This window comes from Drosophila tropicalis, unplaced genomic scaffold (genome assembly GCF_018151085.1).
Source record: "Drosophila tropicalis isolate 14030-0801.00 unplaced genomic scaffold, ASM1815108v1 contig_108, whole genome shotgun sequence".
NCBI classification, from domain to species: domain Eukaryota; kingdom Metazoa; phylum Arthropoda; class Insecta; order Diptera; family Drosophilidae; genus Drosophila; species Drosophila tropicalis.
In genome coordinates, this window is record NW_027172444.1 from 980,810 (window position 1) to 1,003,940 (window position 23,131).

The 23,131-nt window shown below is 41.0% G+C and overlaps 1 protein-coding gene and 1 pseudogene across 1 annotated transcript; both read right to left on the bottom strand.

Annotated features, from left to right (window-relative positions):
- Nucleotides 1–484: 484 nt before the first annotated feature.
- On the bottom strand, nucleotides 485–1,758 carry LOC137572865 (uncharacterized; annotated as a pseudogene).
- Nucleotides 1,759–2,265: 507 nt separating this feature from the next.
- Nucleotides 2,266–19,076, bottom strand: LOC137572875 (uncharacterized). The gene is made up of 3 exons (XM_068284722.1): nucleotides 18,995–19,076; nucleotides 17,871–18,928; nucleotides 2,266–2,442 (listed from the first exon to the last, which is right to left on the bottom strand). Exons 1-3 carry the CDS (start codon nucleotides 19,074–19,076, stop codon nucleotides 2,266–2,268), a joined length of 1,317 nt encoding a protein of 438 aa, XP_068140823.1.
- Nucleotides 19,077–23,131: the final 4,055 nt, after the last annotated feature.

Genomic DNA, 23,131 nt, shown 5'->3' on the forward strand with positions numbered 1-23,131 from the left:
GATTGCTGCTGAAAGCTTTCGCCAATCTAAACATCTCCCTGCTGAATGTTGGCTCCCAGAATACCTTCAGAAGGGCCGGCACAGGATCTATTATGGATCTTTCTTTTGCCAGCGATAGCATCGCCGGCTCAGCAACATGGCGCGTGGGATCAGCGTACTCGGCGATTGACCACGAAGTCATCACCTTCACCATTGGCGAGAGCAGGCAACCGTTCTCAAGGACGCACCACTTTCGGAGGTTTTTTAAGCCGGAAACTAACTCGCAGGTCTACGGTCACAACCAGCGAGATGAAACAGGATCTTGGAAGCGCTTGGGGCCTTCGGTATTCCGAGCTATCTCATCAAGTGCGTAGCCAGCTATTTCTGCAACAGGAGGATACGATTCTGGACAGACGCAAGTTTGGAGGAAAGGGTCGTATCTGCTGGCGTCCCACAAGGGTCTGTTTTGGGTCCCCTGCTATGGAACGTCATGTACGAAGGTATCTTACGCTTGGATTTCGAGCCTGGCACCCATATAGTTGGCTTCGCAGACGACGGAGCACTGGTGGTGATAGCCAAGGAACTCAAGGCAGCTGAAGAAGTCACAAACCGGGCGATCATTATGGTTGGCCAATGGCTCTCTGCGGCCGGCCTGCAATTAGCCGCGCAAAACATGGAGGCGGTACTCATAAGTAGCCGCAAGCGAGTTGAGACTGCCAGCATTAGGGTCGGCGACACTACCGTTGTCTCCAAGCGTGCTCTAAAGTACTTCGGAGTCATGATCGACACAAGGCTGACTTTCAGAGAGCACTTGGAGTACAGCAGTGGGAAAGCAGCATCTGTAGCGCAATCGCTCTCTCGAATACTACTTAACACGCGTGGACCAAAACAAGGACGGCGTCTCTTGCTATCCAGCGTCATCCGTTCGACTGCACTCCACTTGGTGCCTTCGTGGATAACGGGGATTGAATATTGATTTATTAATAATCTATATATTTTTGTACATATATGAATGGTTAAATAAATAAAATGTATTACTTACGCATGCCTATTTTAAACTTATTATAATAACATTAATTTTATGGTGCACAAAAATTCGAGGGGACAGCAAAACACAAGTAACATTAAGCAATAAGCTAAGCACATAGATTTGTATGTTTTGAATGTTGAATGTTTTGCTATTTTGTACGTAAACGCTTTGGATTAGAAAACAGATTTAGAAGCAACCTTTTATGTGTTTCATTTTGAGAAGGCCATGACTGAGAGTGTCGATGAATGTGGAAAGCGTTTTTACTTCTTTTCGTAGCATTCGCATTCGTGGACTGGAACACCGAGGATGCGGACATAAGATTCTCAATATATTGGCCAAGAACTTGATTTTCCGAGCGCAATTTGAGATTCCTTTCCTTTACGGAGTCTACTCGCTGTAAGAGGTCGTCGAATGTGTTTTGCAATTCCAGAACCTGGGTTATTAGGGCCTTCTCCTCCCGGTCGTCCTGGGCCATCTCGAGGGCATCTAGAGAATTATGAGAGGAGTCCGGCGTCGAGCTGCGATTGGTGAACGAGGAGCGCAGCGAATCCAAATGAGCGTCCATTTGGCATGTTGTGTGTCGTTGCCGATGCCTCATCATCATTGATGACAACCTGTGGGTCTTCATCGATAGGCATAATGGTATCATCATTGTTGATGAAGGACATTATTAACTTTTTAGTAATGGTTAAAGGTTTAAAATCGGGGACCTCAGTTAATGATTTTTTTTAACTTTTGTTTTCTGTTCACTTAACTGCCCAAAACACTTAAAAATTACTGATGATGGAAACCAGATCCTACAGGCGGAGCCTCGAGTCGACGCCTCGCTTAAGCGCAATCGGGGTGTGCAGTGCTTTTCGTACCATCTCTGATGACGCCGCGCTGGTGATCGCTTGGTTGCTGCCCATCGAAGAATACGCTGGAATTGCGTCGGCCTCCTTCACTGCGTCGAGGCAAACAAGCAGTACTACCACTAATCAGCAGAGAGGCCTTGAGCATCGGATGGCATGGCAGTCAAGTCTGCGTAGATGGCAGGAAAGGTGTGACTTCTCCTCCAAGGGGGGGTGGACTCACGCTCTGATCCCTGACATCATTTTATGGGTTTCGAGAAAACATGGGGCAGTGAACTCCTACCTCACACAGCTCCTGAGCGGTCATGGTTGCTTCAGAAGCTATTTGAAAAGATTCAACCACGACGTGTCGGATAAATGCACATGGTGCGTAGCTGGCATTGTAGAGGATGCAAGCCATGTGCTTCAGCACTGCCCACGCTTCGAAGTAGAACGGTGCCGACTGCAGAATGTAATGGGTGAGATGGTGACGGCGAGTAATCTGACGAGGATGATGATCACAGATCCAGACGTGTGGGAGGCGGCCAGCGACTTCGCCGTGCGCGTAATGATGGTACTTAGAAACTTGGAGAGATTCAAGGTCTGCCCAATAAATAAAGCCCACGGTCTGTGATGCAATACCGACAGGCCTCCCACAGTAGCCGTTATCTTTTATTTTTTTTTGTTCTCACCTTATGTTCTCCGCCATTGTTGTAACATATTTGTATTAAATGTTTGTAAGTTCTAAGAAATAAACAAAAAAAAAAAGAAAAAACGTTTGCGCTGGCTTTGTGCCTACCCCTGGCGTACAGTTATTCTCGCATACAGACTGCAAGGAAAACCAGAGGGCCGGGGCTAACTTCGACCGCAACAAAGTTTGTATACCCTTGCAACTTTTTTGGTAACTCTTTCCTTACCTATTAGCCATCAATGTGGAAGAACGTTTTATCTAAAAAGGCTTATCTTTGTGAAAGAATGCCAAAAGATACCAAAAAAAGTTGCAAAAGTTGCCCTGTTTTTATACCCTTGCAGAGGGTATTATAAAATTGGTCAGATGTTTGTAACGCACAGAAGGAGACGTTTCCGACCCCATAAAGTATATATATTCTTGATCAGCATGAGAAGCTAAGTCGATATAGCCATGTCCGTCTGTCCGTCCGTCTGTGCGTACGCGTTTTACTCAGCCATCTTAAGAGCTATCGGGATGAAATTTTTTTTGGGAGCTTTTTTTTACCCGGGTGAGATAAAGTATGAAAATCTTTGGGATCGGACTACTATATCATATAACTCTGGAACAAAAATTTTTGCAAAAATTGGAGTATCCCCATGAAATATACCAATATAATAGAATTTGATATAAAATCTCAGATCCCAAAATTTGACCCTGATCGGATAAATAGAACACAAGTTACAGTCTATATAAATCGGTTCAATCGCTGCCGGCAGCTCTGCTTGCTGCCTACTACGTCATCATCAAATCAACAGAGCACATGCATACACACACAGACGCAACGCTACATAAACTGTATGTGTATGCGTGCGTTGCTTTGCTTAGGGAATGAGGGAAGAAGAAGAACAAATTGTACATAGTATGAAGAGTAAAATTGTTTTGTTTGTATATTAATGAATTGAGTTGCAGAAAACAAATTTTGAACATGTGAAATTATTATTGTCAAGGACTGCAAGGGTATATAAACTTCGGCATAGCCGAATTTAACTTCTTTGATATTTAAGATACATATGTTTAACAAGCAGTTCACAGTCGGTTCTTCGCAGTTCGGAGTCGATGACTCCAAAGGCGAACGCCTGCGAAGCTGGAAGATGACGTTAAGGATATAAATAAGACACTGTCAAATATTGAAAATCGACAGTTAGAAATTTTCACAATTTTAAAAAAGTTGACCAATGACGACATGCCTTCAGCGGCAAATCTTTGCCCCATCCTAAGTATGAAAGACTTATGAAAAGTCGAAAACTTAATCAAGGATGATAAAGAAGCTTTTGTAAGTACCTTAAGCCTTTTAAGCAATATAATTGAACTTAACATTTTCTTCCTTAATTTATATATACAGGTGCGAACTCTACAAAAAATTGCTAAAGGAAATATTGTGAAACATTTTAATAGTGTTGTAGGCAGCAACATAATTCCAAGCTTAAATTATGACGGCCTTAGCGGAAAAGAATTGTGAGGAACATATATTTGACAATAATGTTCCACACAACAACATGGAAATAACCAAAAAGAACGCAATGTAAAACCAAGGATGCATAATGCCAGGCAAAATGTTGCCAAAGATCATGTTTCGCAACATGTTGCTGCAATTAAAACACGCAACATTTCGCTACGATGCAACATGTTCGATCGAACCACATACGACCAACAGCAATTTCGTCACAGCGGGAAGATGCGTGGGAGCCAGAGAACAGAAAAATCAACGGCTGGAGAGCATACGCACAAGAGAGAGGGCTGCGATGCTCCAATCACAAGAGGGCATGGACCGATTAAGAGAGCGTATGCATGAACATTGAGAATTCAGCAATACAGGCGCAGCACACCGACACTATGCGTGTGCCGATTGAGAGCGGGTACCGGTGCATGGAGCGCTTTGAGGCTGAACAAGCAGAGAGACACAAGAGGCCAAAGTGATGGCGAAGCATGTACAACGGGTGGTAGGGGGGGGCTGTGTGCATATCAAGTAAAGCCAATATCGTCGATCAAGCCCGATGGGCAAAGGGAGGTATGTGCAAGCCGAAGAAAGGGGGAATTGGGTATTGGGGAAGCCCTGTCTACGAAGCCAATGACGTTTTGATGACGTAGACAAATGATTTTAGTTAATGTTGAAATAAATTAACTAAAACCAAATAAACGAAAATCAAAATCAAAAAAACCCAAAACATCAAAATAAACTCGAACATACATATGTACATATATATATACATAAATTATTGTGTCGTGATTTCACTGGGGCACAAACTAAAATTTGTTGTGCCGAACCTCGCCCTAAAGATTGAAATTATCCTGAAGGACGAAAAAGGACCAGAGTCGTTCAAGGAATTTAAGTATTTGAACGATGCTCTATCAGGTACATATGTATAAATCTTCTTAATTTTAATGAATATAAAATTAATAATCTTTGATTGACAGATGCTATTAAAACCGAAGAAGTGCGTTACTACAATAAGGAACTGCTTTTGCGTACAGGAAGGTCGGCTGGCAAAACAAAAGTTTGACAGAAAATCAAAAAAAAATATTATTACCGAAGATATATGAAATACATATATGTGGGGTTTTATTTACAATATAACTATAGTCTAGGGGGTTTACATGAAAATACGACTTTACACTTTACACTATGCTAAATGACAATCGACGTTTGGATCGGCTCGACTTTGGCGTCCGTCTATGACGCTTCGACTTTTCACGCCCGTCGTCGTTTTGTCGTCGTCTAGTCTCTCGTCTTCGTGTACAGTGGGACTGATAAACATCGCAAATCCACATCCCACATATATAAAAATAAAAATATATTATAAATATATGAAGCGTTATCGAATTTTCATTCGTAATCAATTATTTCTGCAAGTTTAGTGGGAAAATGGGTTGCTGGTATATTGGGTTTTAATGTACGCACATTATTAACCCATGAGCGAGTTTGAAATTGTATGCTGAGTTTTCTCCAAGTTGAGGAATTTCTGCATTACAATATTTAAAAAGTATATGCATAGGTAATCCATTATCGATGGAAACTTCGTCACGTCATTACTTTTTGCATTATAAAATTCAATAATTTCATGCACACGGTAGAAAACTCGGCCATTCGTTAAGAAAGTAATGGAGCTTGTATTCGGTTTCTGAATACACACAGGCGGGAAGTAATCCATTAGTAATCGATATAATAATGAGCATTTCCGCCACTGCACTGTTATGCTATGTAGCCCTTCGAAATCAGAGCAGTAGCGGGAGCAGAGCAATATTTTTATTGAAATTGCTGCTATGTAGCAGCAAATGCAAACACTGAAGCTTACTTACTTCACTACTTACTACGCCAAAGTTTATACACCCTTACAGTCCTTGGCAATAATATTTTTACATGTTCAAAATTTGTTTCATTCGCAAATTCCTCTGAATGTCTGAGGCGATTTCTCAGATGTGATGGTTTCAGTTCCAGTAGCGTTGCGTCTGTGTGTGTATGCATTTGCTCCGTTGATGATGTATGACGTAGTAGGCAGCGCTGCCGACAGAGCTGGGTGTAGAGCAGATTTTTATTAGCTGTAACTTGTGTTCTACTTATCCGTTTAGATTCAAATTTTGGGATCTGAGGTTTCATATCCAATACTATCACATTAGTTTTTCATAGCGATACTCCAACTGCTTCACCTACTTTTCGTTACTAACTATGAATATGATATAGTGGTTCGATCCTACAGATTTTTATACTTGATCTGACCCAGGTAATTAAAAGCACAAAAACAAATATCAACCCGATAGCTTTTAAGATGGCTGAGAAACGCATAAGCATCGGCGGACATGACAATATCGACTCAGTTTCTCATGCTGATAAAGAATATACATACATATATCCTTTATGGTGTCGAAAACGTCTCCTTTTGAACATCCGACCAATTTTATAATAGCCTCTGCAAGGGTGTAAAAAGGCGAGTTTACCCTTTTCTGCTGCTTATTATTAAAAATCTTATACATAAATTAGTTAGATTTATTGACCTCAAGGTAAAACCCAGTTTTGATTCTTAGAAAACCTTGAAACCCGCTGGTTTCATTTCTTAATGTTAGCCTAATGATTAGACAAATGTAAAACATAATTATACCATACACCCATAGGGTGAAATGGTATATTAAAGTCGCTAGAATGTATGTAACAGGAAGAAGGAAGCTTCTTCGACCCTATAAAGTATATATATTCTTGATCAAGATCAGCAGCCGAGTCGATCTAGCCATGTCCGCCTGTCCGTCCGTCCGTCTATATGAACACGCAGATCTCGGTGGCTATAAGAGCTAGAGCCACCAAATTCGGTATGTATCCTCGTGTAGTGCGTAAATGTATAGAGTTAATTGAAATTTCAGCCGCGCCCCCTTACTGCCCCAGAATTCACATAAAACTGTTTTTCTTAAAAACTATAACAGATAGAGACATCAACTTTGGTATATACACTTGTTTAGTTAGCACGCAGAAACTAATTGTTCAAACTAGCTTAATAGACGCGCAAATATTGGCTAGTTAAAAAATTTGCCACGCCCACTTCCGCCCCTGAAAATTAAACAAAAACTAACAAAGCTAAAGTCACCAAATTTAGTGTGTACACAGGCTTAGGACGCGCGCAGAGTATATATCATAGCTCGCAAATGACAGTTGATCGTTTTTTCTCATATGCTCTGCTTCGTATCATAACCGAAAAGATTGTCCAGAAATGATCTCTCTCTGAGTTGCACTTTTTGTTTTGTTTTAAATTGGTTTTTGTCAAGCGCTTTGCATTGACTCATTCGTGTGACGCTCTCAAATGAGTGTCGCGTAAAGGGTAATACGATTTTTGGTCACACAAAGAGTCTCAACAAAAGACAGTTTGACTAAAAAACTCAACAGAAATTATCTTTGCCTACCGTGTACATATAAATACATACATATGTACATACACATACATAAATGTAAATAAGAACGCATCAATCGCGTGTGATTACCCAGCAAGCATTTTTGAAGTTAACAGAGCATATATGAGTCTTTTATGAGTCGCGCGACGATTGAAAATAGTCATATTTGCGCTCATTTTCTGATCATAAATGGCCCATTCGTCGGGAGAAAATGGTAGCCTAGCCGCGACTCATCTTGATGAGTCGCTTATAACCACTTTCTTTAATCGCTTTTGAATCATATTTAAGTCGCACTTTCAATCATACGCGACTCCCTTTTGCTATGCATTTTCATTCATGCGCGACTCTTTTTTGAGTCATTATTTGAGTCATAAGCGATTCTCTTTCCAGTCATAAGCGATTATTTTTTTAATTATAATTTCCATTATTTATTTTACAAAAAAAAATAAAAAAAGTTTATTTAAATTCATTCAAACATAACGTTTTCGTTTGGAAATTCTATCCTTAGCATGCACAAAATGCTTTTGAAGGACGCCATTCATGTCCTTGTCGGTGCATTTGTATTTAGCGTGACAAATGTCTGAAAGTAAACAAAATTATTAATATTGTACATCAATAGTAGAGATATATACCTACTTTTTATTAATGTCACGAGATTGCACTTTTCTGCGTTTGGCTTTGTGGCTGTTCCCTTCCAGCTGTAGTCAGAAGACAATTCGTCCGTAAAAACTTTCCTTATCGCTGCCCTCAAAAACTGCGCAGGTCCATCTCCTCCTGTTTTTGATATGAATTGTTTCTGAACAAATTTTAATAGTTTACTTATATATAGTTGACTGTCGTCTTTCTGCACCGCCTCATCAAATTCTATTAAGGCGTCAATAGAATTGAGAGGAAGTTTCTGCAGACTACGAAATTCAACTGCGACATCAACGGAAGGCTCCTTGTTTCGCCTACACTCTAGTTTCAGAGAAACAACTTCCTCTGTTAACTTTGTTATCGTGCGCGTCATTGAAATTTTTAAGTCCCGCAGCTCGTCTCTTAGCTCAGATATTAATATAGCCAAATCATTGTTCGACACGTCCACGTTTCTTACTGAAAAGAATATTCCATAATATTTAATATTAACCTATGATAACGGATAATTGATTACTTACATTTTGTCAAATTATTCGAAGGTACATAATCAAAAAATTCGGTATTTGCAACTGAATTATTCTGCGGCATTATGTATCTCTGGCGTAAAAAAATAACTTGCCGTTAGAGAATCACGTAAACATATAATTTTATTAGTTATTTGATTCATTAAAAAATTAGTTTTGTTATTAAGTGTAATGTCTGCGGCGCAATATACATTGAAGTCCATTGAATTAATTGGGTGCAAAAGAAATGATGACAAGTTGGTCAACTCACAACCCACAAAAACCTTTTGTATTTTTCCATTTTTTATTCTCCCAAACCTTGCTGGCAATTCTTCACTTAATTGCTCTTCCAAATGATAGCTCTTTTCTACCTGCCTTTTATAAATTTGAGCTGCAACACTTTTTCCCTTTTCGAACATTGCATGAACATTTTTAATTTTATGCAAGTGGTTTTCAAATTTAAAAGCGCTTATTCCATCTAAAGCTCCAAAAAGTTGAAAGTCTTCATGCAAATGCAGCAGGGAATGAAAATTGTATGTCAAAAAATACAAATCATATATTTTTTAGAACAAAAGGTCCAGTGTAGAGTAAGAACTGCCTCATCTCTGTTGCTTTCCACCTATCAAGCTCTTTTACACTTCTAGGTTTTCTATTAAACTCCCTAGGCATATTTTTCTTATTGAATGTCAACTCACTCGAAATTAATTCAACTTTCCATGAAGGTAATGAAAAGCTTTCACCTTTTTTATTTTGTCTAAGCATTCAATAATGTCCGCATAACACCTAAACATACGACGTGCATATAATCTAAGGAGCACTGTGAGATTATATCTATATTAAGTATTTCCAATGGAGTAGACTGCTTTTAAGTGATGTTCCGGCTGGGAACGGTTTCGGAACGATGTATTGTCTCTAGGTATTGTCTCGGGTTCTGGTGGGAAAACTAGACGATGTTTGGCCATCTGCCCTTTCTGCAAACATCTTCCACAAGAGTAATACCCAGAATGTCCCTTTGTTCCTAAAACAAACGCTTTTGCCGGTGCATCCATCACAAAACAACGTACAATAACATTCAAATGTTTACTTTCAAACTGAATTCCCTTCTCAATGAGAACTTTTAGTTCTACAATGAACTCTTGTAAAAAATCAAGTGCACAATGTGGCTTTGAAATTCCTTCAAACACACCAACTAGGCAAACATATGATGTGTTCACAACACTTGCCAAAATCGGCCAAACTTGCTTCGAACTACTTTTAAATAAAGGAAGGCCATCTATGCCAAAGTCTAACGTTAAATTTGGTAACTTCCAATTATTCGTCACAAGAAAGTCAGTTAAACAGCTCTTAAGCCCGTAATGAACATAAGTAGCATCGCCAACCTTTCTCTCAGTGACGGAACCAGGCGTATGCAAAACTGTTCTGCCATCTTTCGGCACATGAATATTGAATTTTCGCATCAATAATAATAATGCATTAAGTGCAAATATACTAATGCCAAAATCAGTGGCCCATTTGGCTATTTCCTCACGCAAGTTCAATTCATTATTATCTTTATGTAAACAATTCTCATCGTCACTACTAGAGAAAGAGCTATCACTTGAACAGTCAACATTGCCATTTTCGGGTGGGGGCTCGTTTATTGCCAAAGTTTCTTGCACATTTGTGTTTTCTTTTAATTTTTTATTGCCCCCGAACAGTATTTTTTGGGTTTCCCGTTTTGCAATTCTTCGCAATTGCTTTGCAGACATTTTCACCTTTTTGATGTAATTATATTTATGCAAAGTTATTAATTTGATGCTTACTGACCTTTCTGTTTCACTTGCACAATTAACAATGACCGAAAATTCACATTTTGCCAAGTGCTTTACAATTTGGAGAGAACAATCAGAGAGAGAAAAAAATAACAGTTAGGAATCATCTAGAAGAGCGAAATGCACAACAACTAAAAAAAAAATTGGAAGAAGTAAAGCATGATGATTTTTGTCTACGCCAATTCACTTCGTTCGTCAGTGCATTGTTGTTATTGTTTTTTCCAACTCCTGCGCGAGTCGCTTTGTACTTTTCGTTTCTTTGTTCATTCGCGATTGAATTTCGTAGGCGCAGGAAATGTTGAATTTTTTCAAATTCCGTGTATACAGTAATAAAGGTAAGTGCTATTAAAATATTTTGAAGTTTTCATTCCCTAATCAATTTTGTTCTTTTTTAAAATCCATCCGATTCCGGATGAGCCGGCGGAGAATGTGCTAAGACATTGGTTGGCACAAGCCAAAAGAAGTAAAGCAATAAAAAACGTAAGAAAAGTGTAAATATACATAAATATTAAAATTTAATGTAATATATTTAAGAATAAAAATAAACAAATTTAAATGTATATATATGTTATAAAATAGAAACTAATGCGTGTTAAAAAACCAAATCAAATCAAGTTTTTATTTATTTTTGGGAAAATGCGGGGATATTCCATCGACAATGTCGCCGCAATGTCGATTGTAAATCCGAGCTATCGGCGATATGTCGCCGAAAAATCGATAGAATGTCCGAGGCTCTAGGACACACAATGCTAAATGTCGCCGCAAATTTGTATGGCATGTCCCCTGAAATTCCGAGGCGACATCTGACAAATTGCCTCGGATTTTCAGAGGAATTTGCGGCGACCGGTACTGAAGGGTATGCTTCATTTAACTCAAGCAATCGATCAGTGTTTGACTTGAGCGAAATGAAAACAGAAATGACTGTCTCGATCAGAGCGCGAGCGATCTAAGTCAGTCGCGACAAAAGCAGTTTCTGTCTGAGTCTTTTTTATTGTTTGAGAGAAAGACATTTATTTGCAGACAATGGAAAAGTGTCAACAGTTATTTGCGAGCTATACTATACATATATATTTTCAAATTTTTTGCCACGCCCACTTCCGCCTCCATAATTTAGAAAAACCGATTTCCTCCTGTAGTTTTTTGACTATCGCAATCAAATTCGGCAGACTAATTAATCTTAACTAAAAATGAGGCCATATATGGCTTTCTATGCAATTAGGTGAAGGTTGGTAAAACAGTTTTTTTTGTCATTATAGCATAGAAATACATTGCATTTCTCAATATTTTCCACCCAGTAAGTCAACTCCACCCATATGGTAATTGTACACATCAACTGCCTTAGGAGACTCGATGTCTATATACTTTTTGTGTTTCTTACTGAATCGGTTTTTCGATGAAACAGGATTGCTTCCCGAACGTATGTAGAAAGAATGTTGACTACCTTATTGTCAAACCAAGAGACAAGGCCAAGCTCCATCCATCGATATTAGTAACTTTTTCGACCATGCTTCCACGTCCTTGCTTTTTCAATTCTTTTTCAGTTGGCATCTTTGAATTAGGTACTCGATTAATCCTACCCTTGCGGGATTATACTGCTTTAAGTGGTGACGGCACTTCGTAGGAATAATTTGCTCATCAACCACCAAATGTGCTTCCTTAGGCTGATGTCAGAGTGGCCGCGATAAGCGATGCGATGCTACAAGCGATAGTTATCACAGCGGTCTGCAAAGCGATGGCATGGCAGATTGAAAGCTTTCCGCAAAGCGAGAAACCTAGCGAGGGTTGTAATTTTAGTCTCAGGTGCAATCATCGTCGTCATGGATTCAGACGAAGAATTTTTTGCGTCAGCAGCAGTTATAAATGTTGTAATGAAAAAAACCACCGGGATCCATCCACTGAATAGTAACCGTTTAAAAGGAGAGTTTAATAGTTTGTATAAAAATTTAAGGCAGTATCCTGACAAATTTTTCAATTATACTCGAATGTCGATCAATACATTCGATTATATTTTGACGAAGATTCATTAAAAACTGGTAAAGTGTTGGACAAATTTTGTTGTTAATCCCATAACGCGAAAAACTTATTCTAACTTTGAGGTAACTATGTAATTATAAATATATATTTTTTTTTTTGCAACAAAAATGTTTGATTTTTTTAATTGTTTTCGGAATTATTTCGGTATCCAAAATGAGAAAGTACGATCTTTTGAATTTCCAATCTGCAAAGCATTTTTTTTCGCATGTCCATTGACTATAACCAAAAACAACCTATTTTTAAAGCTCAGAACGCAACGAAAACACACGTATAACAACAGTTGGATGAAGCGAGAAAGCGTGTCAGAATCGCTTTCTCGCAACTCGCTTTAACTTGTCGCTTTGGCTCTCTTCTCGCTTCGCTTGCACTCTGACATGCATTCAACGATTACATATAAATTTGAATGCAGAGCTTTCTCGCTTATTGTCGCTCAATATTATCGCATCGCTTATCGCGTCCACTCTGACATCAGCCTTAGGAACGAGCAGTAATTGATTACGGATTTTGTCTAGCACCGGTTGAATCTTGAATAGCTTGTCACACCCGGCTTCACCTGCCAACCTCATATCGTCATTATTGTTGATGTGAAGAAAACGTTTTATAGTTTCCCATCTGTTTCAAGTCATGGTGCCATGTATAAATACTTGACCAAGAGTCGTATATGGAGTCTTGAAGATGGTAATTGCACTAATGACATGTATGTATGTGACCATGCCGAAAAATTGCTCTACTTCATTTCGAGTAATATTAGCGGGCCCTTTCTTCGAGTTACCCCCTATATCAGCGGCACCATACATATTTGCCTGAACCCCTACTTCAGCGATAAGGCGCTCGACACTTGTCTATCGGCTTTGGCCGAATGGCAAAAATCGAATTGAGCGGCGAATTGCCTTTGCTGAACAAACATACTTTTACAAATTTCTCGAAAACCTCTCACACATTCTTTATAAAACTTCTCACACATTTTAAAAAGTCTATTGATCATTCTGGCATTTAAACTGTATTGAGCCGTGGAGACTTTTGCTTACCCGAGAACTTTATGCACAGTTTTTATCAGAAAAATATCAAAGAAGCTAACATCGGCTATGCCGAAGTTTATATACCCTTGCAGTCCTTGACAATAATAATTTTACATGTTCAAAATTTGTTTTCTGCAACTCAATTCATCAATATACAAACAAAACAATTTTACTCTTCATACTATGTATAATTTGTTCTTCTTCTTCCCTCATTCCCTAAGCAAAGCAACGAACGCATACACATACAGTTTACGTAGCGTTGCGTCTGTGTGTGTATGCATGTGCTCTGTTGATTTGATGATGACGTAGTAGGCAGCAAGCAGAGCTGCCGGCAGCGATTGAACCGATTTATATAGACTGTAACTTGTGTTCTATTTATCCGATCAGGGTCAAATTTTGTGATCTGAGATTTTATATCAAATTCTATTATATTGGTAAATTTCATGGGGATACTCCAATTTTTGCAAAAATTTTTGTTCCAGAGCTATATGATATAGTAGTCCGATCCCAAAGATTTTCATACTTTATCTCACCCGGGTAAAAAAAGCTCCCAAAAAAAATTTCATCCCGATAGCTCTTAAGATGGCTGAGTAAAACGCGTACGCACCGACGGACAGACGGACAGACGGACAGACGGACATGGCTATATCGACTTAGCTTCTCATGCTGATCAAGAATATATATACTTTATGGGGTCGGAAACGTCTCCTTCTGTGCGTTACAAACATCTGACCAATTTTATAATACCCTCTGCAAGGGTATAAAAATATCAAAGAAGCTAACATCGGCTATGCCGAAGTTTATATACCCTTGCAGTCCTTGACAATAATAATTTTACATGTTCAAAATTTGTTTTCTGCAACTCAATTCATCAATATACAAACAAAACAATTTTACTCCTTTTACTACGATTTGTTCTTCTTCTTCCCTCATTCCCTAAGCAAAGCAACGCACGCATACACACACATTACATGTAGCGTTGCGTCTGGGATTGCGTTGCGGGGATTCCCCACTGTCACTCAATGGTCTTGTGCACATTGTCTTGGCGACTGGAGCGACAACTGTCCCTGGGTTGTCGTTCCGGTCTTGAAAGCTAGGATATGCAATGTTAAATGTCGCCGCATTTTTAATAGGAGTGTCGCCAGTTTGTCCCCGGGGACAAGCGACATGTCCCGGGGACAAGCGACATCCCCGGCGATTCCCCGATGAACGGTACTGAAGGGGTATGACGTAGTAGACAGCAAGCAGCGCTGCCGGCAGAGCCCGATATCTCTTAAGGTGGTTGAGTAAAGCATACGCACGGACGGCCAGACGGACATGACTATATCGTAGTAGGCACCAAGCAGCGCTGCCGGCAGCTGTTGATCCGATTTATATTGACTGTAACTTAAGAACACAATTGTGTTCTATTTATCCGATCAGATTCAAATATTGGAATCTGAGTTTTTACATCCAATACTATCATCATAGTAAATTTCATGGGGATACTCCAATTTTTATGAAAATGTTTCCTTTAGAGCTATATGATATAGTAGTCCGATCCTGATAATTCTCATACTTGATCTGCTCCAGAAAAAGCACAAAATTTCATCCCGATATCTCTTAAGGTGGTTGAGTAAAACGCATACGCACGGACGGACAGACGGACATGGCTATATCGACTCAGCTTCTCATGCTGATCAAGAATATATATACTTTATGGGGTCGGAAACGTCTCCTTCTGTGCGTTACAAACATCTGACCAATTTTATAATACCCTCTGCAAGGGTATAATAAGAAACGAAAACTTTTAAATTTCATATTAATTTGTGCTTTTGAAAAATTTGTGCGCTTCCAATAAATTTTGGGAAGGGAAGTCAGTGCTACTTTTTGGCGACCAAGGCACGGCAAACAATCGACAAAATGTAAACGACGAGCCGATAGAGCCTGCAGGCTGCAGAAGCAGGCTCGAAATACACGGACCCGCAGTGTTGCGCGACAAGATCCTGTTTAGGGCTCAAGAGAGCAGGAGGCCAACACGGGACGCAAAAGCCCACTTCGTTGTTCGCCAAGAACATACTGCTCGCATAGAGATAAAAATCAAAGAATCACAAGACGGACCACAAGAAGGCGGGAACAGAAGTTAAATTCATCCCAAAGAAGAGTGACAACAGATACAGGATATGAATGAGGCAAGAGTTATTAATTTTTGCCAAGACTCTCAGAATCGAGAAGCGGAGTCTCAGAGACAATCGCAACGAAATAGAGACGCCAGAGCTGCAATCGCGCCTGAGGAGTTGCAGAAAAACAGAGACTTGCAGGCAGCAGCGCAGTAGTGCCGTACCTCAAGCGTACCTCAGAATTATCAAAATAGGCAACACGGAAATATGCATGAAAGCCAATAAAATTTCATTCTAAAAATTGTAACGATCCTTTCTCGTCCCTTGGGATATTTATGCTATCTCTTGGGCCAGGTTCGGCACAACAAAATTTATTTTGTGCCCCGGTGAAAATTAGAACTCGTTTGTGTAATTATTAGTTTTGGTAATGTATTTATTTACGATTATTTATCGGCTTGGTTGGATATGGCAAGTTTCTCTGAAGAAGTCCCGAACTTGGACAGCGCTTCTTGTGGCTGGGGTCCCTCGACGCTCGATCCCAGTCCGTCTCTCGTTCTTTGTGTCTCCTCTGGTTCCTATTTCAGACTCGTGATATAAATATCTTGTCTGATATCTCCCTCTTCAGAATAATGCCGGCGCGTTAATTGGCCTTAGGATATATCCTATGGCTTTTCTCTCACGTTCCTGGCGTATTCTGATCTTCTAGGGACGTTGCTTCCACCTCAATGCCTCTGACTGCGTTTCAAAGATGGTCTTTGCGTGCTCGTAGCTCCAAGGATAAATCCTGTGGCCGTTTGTCGTAGGGCAGGATTCTCTCAGCAATTGGTATTCGTCACGATATATAGATCCCGGAATTTCGGTAACAGGATATATCCTTGTACCTTCCAAAATGCTGGGAATCGTCCTGAAGCAGCTTGACTTTTCTTATTTCTTGCCTGGGCACGGTGTTCTAGTCCTATTCCAAGGACTTGCTGGTTATAGGATAATTTGAGAGGTTACTCGTAAGGCCTTCTCAAATTATTCTAACTTTCTTGACCCTTTCACTCGTTTTGGTTTCACTAGTATGAGCTTTTAAGATTACTCGGAAGGCCTTAAAACTCCCTTTGTTGATCACGACTTGTAGACTTGATAATTTGCTTGATGGTCGTTGCCTTTATATAGGCAGCTCCCACGGCCTCAGGAGTAGATTGGTGGAGTACCGCTATACAGCTGGTACATTTCCATCGGCCCTCTGCTTTCACCCACGCATCCACTTGTTGCTATACGTGGTGAAAGTCCCGTAAATCCTTGGCGCATATGTCCACTTTCTCTGTGGCTGCGCGCCCATTCATTCCCTTGTCCTTGTCTTCCTCGCTTGTACATATATATTGACTTCCATCACTCTTCATCAGCATAGCCCTCACTTGGTTTTGTTTCGGCACCATGCATTCCCCGCACCCGTCTCGCGGGCTTGCTTAGCCCTCACTTTGGCTCTCTTCTGTTCGCATGATTTCGGCAGTTCGTGCTCTAACTGCTTTCGATCTCGCATGCGTGAAGTAGGCAAAGAGTACCCATTGGCCACCTGTACTCCCTCTCGCGGTCATACACGCATAGTATCCGTGTAATGTGGGTGTATGTTTATTCAGCGTATTTGCACATGCATTGTATGTTAATGCATGCATCTCTATTATGGCCTCTCTGTGCTCTTAAATTGTCTCACTGGGCCAATGCCCTTTTTCGCTTGCATTTATTTGCGAAATATTTCGATCGACATCGTACATTTTGTTTGTGTCTCGGCTGTATCTTGTATCTGGTGCGTTATTTACACCGTTGGATTGCTTTGTTGCTAGTTTGTTGTGTGGGATATTATTATCATTTATAATATTCCTCACACTCCCCCTTTCTTCGGGAGGGATTTGCCCTCCCCTGTCCCTTGTACCTTGTGTTTGTTTTCTATGTGCATTTTCTTGTCTCATTTTTTTTTTATGCTTGTGTGTTTTTTTTTTTTATGCAACGGCTTTGCCAAGCCTTTTTTTTTTTTTTTTGTGACTCAGATCGCATCTTTTATTGGCCCTTTGGCATCTTTCTTGTTGGCGATTACTGAGTATCTTTTCGTTCTAGGTGGCGGATTAGGGCATCTTTTCTCTCTCTATTCCCCCTTTTGTTTTTGGCCCGTTCCGCATATTTTCTTATCTTCTATATCTTACATATATTTACCCTACTTATTATACCCTTCTTTCCCTATATACACGAATTACCCCTTGCGCTATCCTAATCCTATACCTAGTTTGCCCCGCCCACACTAGCCTAACTCTCCTCGGCCCTTCTTGTTGTGCCATTTGGCCCACAATCTCCTCCACCGCCTCTGACCATTCCTCTGGTTGCACCGCCTCATATCTCTCGTGCCCATTTGGTACTGGGCACGATACTTGACGGGCCACCGCAGGCCTCGCTTCTTCCCTGGGCCCCGTGGGTGCAGACATTTGTCTGTGTATTATCGGTCTTGGCCACACCCACGGGCATTCTCGGTACTCCACTTGTTGATCTTGGTCTTGTTGCTGTTGTTGTTGGAGTTGTTGGAGTTGTTGCTGTTGGGTTTCTTGTTGTTGCTGTTGTTGTTGGAGTTGTTGCCGTTGGATTTCTTGATGTTGCTGTAGTTGGAGCTGTTGTTGTTGCTGTTGGTTTTGTTGTTGTCGCTGCTGTTGGAGTTGTTGCTGTTGGATTTCTTGTTGTTGCTGTTGGTTTTGCCTCTTGCTTTCCATTATCGCCGCCAGCCGTTGTCTGGCTTGTGCCAACTGCACCGCCTGCTGCCGCGCCCTTTCTTCACGCAACGCTTGCTCTCGCAACTCTGCCACCTTTTGGCACACCCACATGTGTTGCCACCGCGGATCGCACATCGCTACATCTATGTCATTGCCTAGAGTTTGGCTGGCCTCTCCATCAGCCGCACCTGCCTCAGCCACGGCCTCGTCCTCCGATTCGTTGGCTTCTGACATATTGTCCACCATATGAAACAGAATCGGCGGCCGTGCTGGCTCCCAAGCTTGTGCCGTTGGATCAGGTAATTCCTCTTGGTCCCACGGTGCGTACTCTGTCGGACTGCTCTGACCGCTGCGCCTCTCCAATAGGAACTCTTCGGGATTCACTAATTGGAATTCACCTTGCTGGTCCCATAACGGACTGTTCCGACCGCTGCTCGCCTCGTCCATCCTCTCCTCCTGCTCCTTCAGCTGGAACGCCTCATCCAGCTCCCTCCACATCATTTCATCATCATGGAGCCGGTCTGCCACTACCGACTCAGCGACACTCTCTTCCTCCGTTTCTTCTGCCGTATTGAGTCCACCATCCGACTCCTCCAGAGTGGTGTACCCACTGTCTTCTTCTTCGTCCTCATCGAACTCCTCATCTCAGGAGGCGGTGATGGCCGGATTTAACATGTCCGGCTCATCGTCGTCGGACTCGTGCCAGTCACCGCGTTCCATATTGTCCCGCAGTGTCGCACGTCGTCGAGCTACGCCTTCATCCTGGCCAATCTGTTCGTTGATCGCATTCATACTGAGATTTAAAAAAAAAATTATACTTCTTTACTCGCTGAACTTTCGACTTTGAGTGTTTCATGATTATGATTTTTGCACGCAGGAAACCTCGTATCTTTCCTCTTTATTAGTTTTTACCGTTATTCAGGCTTCGGATTTTTCTATTATAACTATAGTGGCTGAATATTCTAATGCCCCTGCGATGCCCACTAATACACCTGTATTACCGCGAGCATGTGTGGGTCACGCGCTAACGTTTAAGAGAGCGTGTGTGGGTCACTCGCTGACATTTAAGAGAGCGTGTGTGGGTCACTCGCTGACATTTAAGAGAGCGTGGCTCTTGTATGTGTTGGTATTGCCTCTGCTTGGGTTGTCTCCATTCCTTCTATGTCGTTTTTTTTTTCCCTGCCCGTTTCTAAGTTTCTATTTTGCCTGCATAATTGATTATAAGTATCGTTACGATATTTGCATATCTTCATCTTACTTCGAGATGTGGTTTGCGACTTTGTTATTTTGCTGTTCCCATTTTTTTTTTTTTTTTTGATACGATGTACTTTGAGATTTCAGCTCTATGTGATGTTTTTGAGTTCTCTGTTCAGCCGGCCGGTCTGTGCAGATTTCTCGCTGCCATGTCATTAGAGTCGTCGATACTCATTGCTCATCTACTTTCTTGCCATCCTCTTCCTCGCATATTTGTTGCTTCATCTGGCTGATATGTGCTTGTCTGCTTTTTCCCGTTTCTTTGTGCCGTAATTTGCATATGACAGGAGACAAGAAACCTATCACTTCATATGGGTCTCCAAACTTTGGTGCCAGCTTTGCTGCAAATCCTTCTGCAGCATTTGAAAGGTGGTGTTCTTTTGCCCATACTGTTGCTCCAATTATTGGTCTCCATTCTCTTCGTCTTAGATTGTAATGCCGAGCCTGATCCTGTGCAGCCGTCTCCAGATTACGCCGTATTAGTTTGAACAGCTCTTGCATTTGTTTCACCTTCGCCTCTGGTGGTATCATTTGCTTGCCTGTGCCTGTCGTGACACTATCGTATATTGCACCCGGCATTCTTGGTTCACGCCCCTGTATTACATACGCTGGCGTAAATCCGGTTGACTCTGATTGGCTTGTATTTACCGCTAGTGTTATTTCTGGCCAACTTTCATCCCAGTTGCGTTGATTTTCCCCCGTAAACTGTGCAATCATTGTTTTTACTGTTCTATTTGCTCTCTCGGTTGGATTTTCTTGTGGTGTGTACGGTGCTGTCAGTTGGTGTTGGCATCCCCATTCATCTAGCATTTTTTTGAATATTCTGCTAGTGAATTGAACTCCATTGTCCTTTATCACCACTTTCGGAGCTTCGAATCTAGATAGTATCCTCTCTCGAAAGGCCTTAATTAGATTCTCTGCAGTTGCCTTCCGCATAGGTATCAGTTCTGTCCATTTCGAAAATTTGTCAATGATTACTAGTAGCATCTAATTTCCGTGTTTCGATCTTGGCAATGGCCCCACAAAGTCAGCGCATACTGTGGCCCATGGTTCTTCCGGTATTTGTGTTAGCATCTTTCCCGCTGCTTGCTGTTGACTGTGTTTGTATTGTTGGCATATCGTACAAACGTCCTACAAACGTCCTGATATCTCGTTGCATTCCTGGCCAGTAATATCTTGATGCAGTTCTGGCAATAGTTCGCCTGCTTCCTGTATGCCCTGCCGTTGTCGCAGTGTGGTTTTCGGCCATTACTTGATTCCGTACCGTTTTTGGCACACATAGTTTCCATGATACCACTTCTTCTTGGCCTGCTCTGTGCGGAATGTTCCTGTATACCTGGCTATTTTCTATAATGTAATCCGGATATTTCTGTGGTTGTTGTTTTATTTTTCCCATTATGTCTTGAATCCACCCACACTCTTTGTTTGCTTGTCGTAATCTGGCACCATTGTCTACTATTCTTTTGCACCCTTCCATTGGTTGTCTTGACAAAGCATCGGCGACAATGTTTAATTTACCCTTTCGATATGCTATTTCGAAATCATATTGTTGCAGTTCCAGTGCCCATCGGGCTATACGGCCTGTCGGGCTCTCTATACTATTCAACCACTTCAACGCCATGTCTGGAGCACGAACATTTTTGTGAAGTCTGGACACGCCAATACCGGGCCACTCGTCAGCCTTTCCTTTACATCGAATGCTGCCTGATGCTCCTCGTTCCAGTGCCACTTTGTTCTTTTCTTTAGGAGTTCGTTTAATGGGTGTGTTAGTGCTGCAAAACCCGGTACGAACCGTTTGTACCAAGATGCCACTCCTAAGTACTGGCGTAATTCCTTTGTGCAAGTTGGTGGTTCTAGTTGGGCTATTGCGGCCACCTTTTCTTGGTCCGTTGCCGTTTTCTGTCACCAAGTGGCCTAGAAACTTTAGCTCTTTTCTGAAGAATTGGCACTTCTCAGCATTAATTCTTTAGTTTGCTTCTTTCAATCTCCTGAACACTTCTTGTAGATGATTCATGTGTTCTTTGATTGTTTTGCTCACTATCACTATTACTACTACTTTTCTCTTCTAACGGAATCTGCCAGTATCCGTCCTTCAGATCTAAGCTGCTTATGAATTTTGCTTCGCGTAGTTGATTCAAGATGTAGTCGATGCGTGGCATTGGGTATGCATCCTTTATAGATTTTGCGTTAATCTGTCTAAAATCTAAACATAATCTCCATTTGCCTGTCTGTTTCTTTTTCACCATCACTATGGGTGAGCTATATGGGCTTTGCGATGGTTCTATGCATAACATTGTCAACAGTGCGTCGATTTCTCCTTGTATTTTTGGATTTTTCGGGTAATACCTTTGTTTTATTGGGATATCGTCCTTCATCGTTATACGATGTATCCCCACCTTTGACAGTCCCTTAACTTTCCCTAATTCCTTCAACTCCTGACTTAGAAAACTTTGTATTTCTTGTTGCTCACCATTCTGAGTCACTATGATGGATATTCTTTCTACCAGCCTGCCCTGTATTCGCCTTACTGTCGGTATTCGCACTTTGTGGCCTCCACACGATATTTCTGTGTTCATAATCCTGAGGAAATTCCACCCTAAGATCAGCGCATCCATTCCTAGCGCCGGTTGAATCTTGAATAGCTTGTCACACCCGGCTTCACCTGCCAACCTCATATCGTCATTATTGTTGATGTGAAGAAAACGTTTTATAGTTTCCCATCTGTTGCAAGTCATGGTGCCATGTATAAATACTTGACCAAGAGTCGTATATGGAGTCTTGAAGATGGTAATTGCACTAATGACATGTATGTATGTGACCATGCCGATAAATTGCTCTACTTCATTTCGAGTAATATTAGCGGGCCCTTTCTTCGAGTTACCCCCCTATATCAGCGGCACCATACATATTTGCCTGAACCCCTACTTCAGCGATAAGGCGCTCGACACTTGTCTATCGGCTTTGGCCGAATGGCAAAAATCGAATTGAGCGGCGAATTGCCTTTGCTGAACAAACATACTTTTACAAATTTCTCGAAAACCTCTCACACATTCTTTATAAAACTTCTCACACATTTTAAAAAGTCTATTGATCATTCTGGCATTTAAACTGTATTGAGCCGTGGAGACTTTTGCTTACCCGAGAACTTTATGCACAGTTTTTATCAGAAATATCAAAGAAGTTAAATTCGGCTATGCCGAAGTTTATATACCCTTGCAGTCCTTGACAATAATAATTTCACATGTTCAAAATTTGTTTTCTGCAACTCAATTCATTAATATACAAACAAAACAATTTTACTCTTCATACTATGTATAATTTGTTCTTCTTCTTCCCTCATTCCCTAAGCAAAGCAACGAACGCATACACATACAGTTTACGTAGCGTTGCGTCTGTGTGTGTATGCATGTGCTCTGTTGATTTGATGATGACGTAGTAGGCAGCAAGCAGAGCTGCCGGCAGCGATTGAACCGATTTATATAGACTGTAACTTGTGTTCTATTTATCCGATCAGGGTCAAATTTTGGGATCTGAGATTTTATATCAAATTCTATTATATTGGTAAATTTCATGGGGATACTCCAATTTTTGCA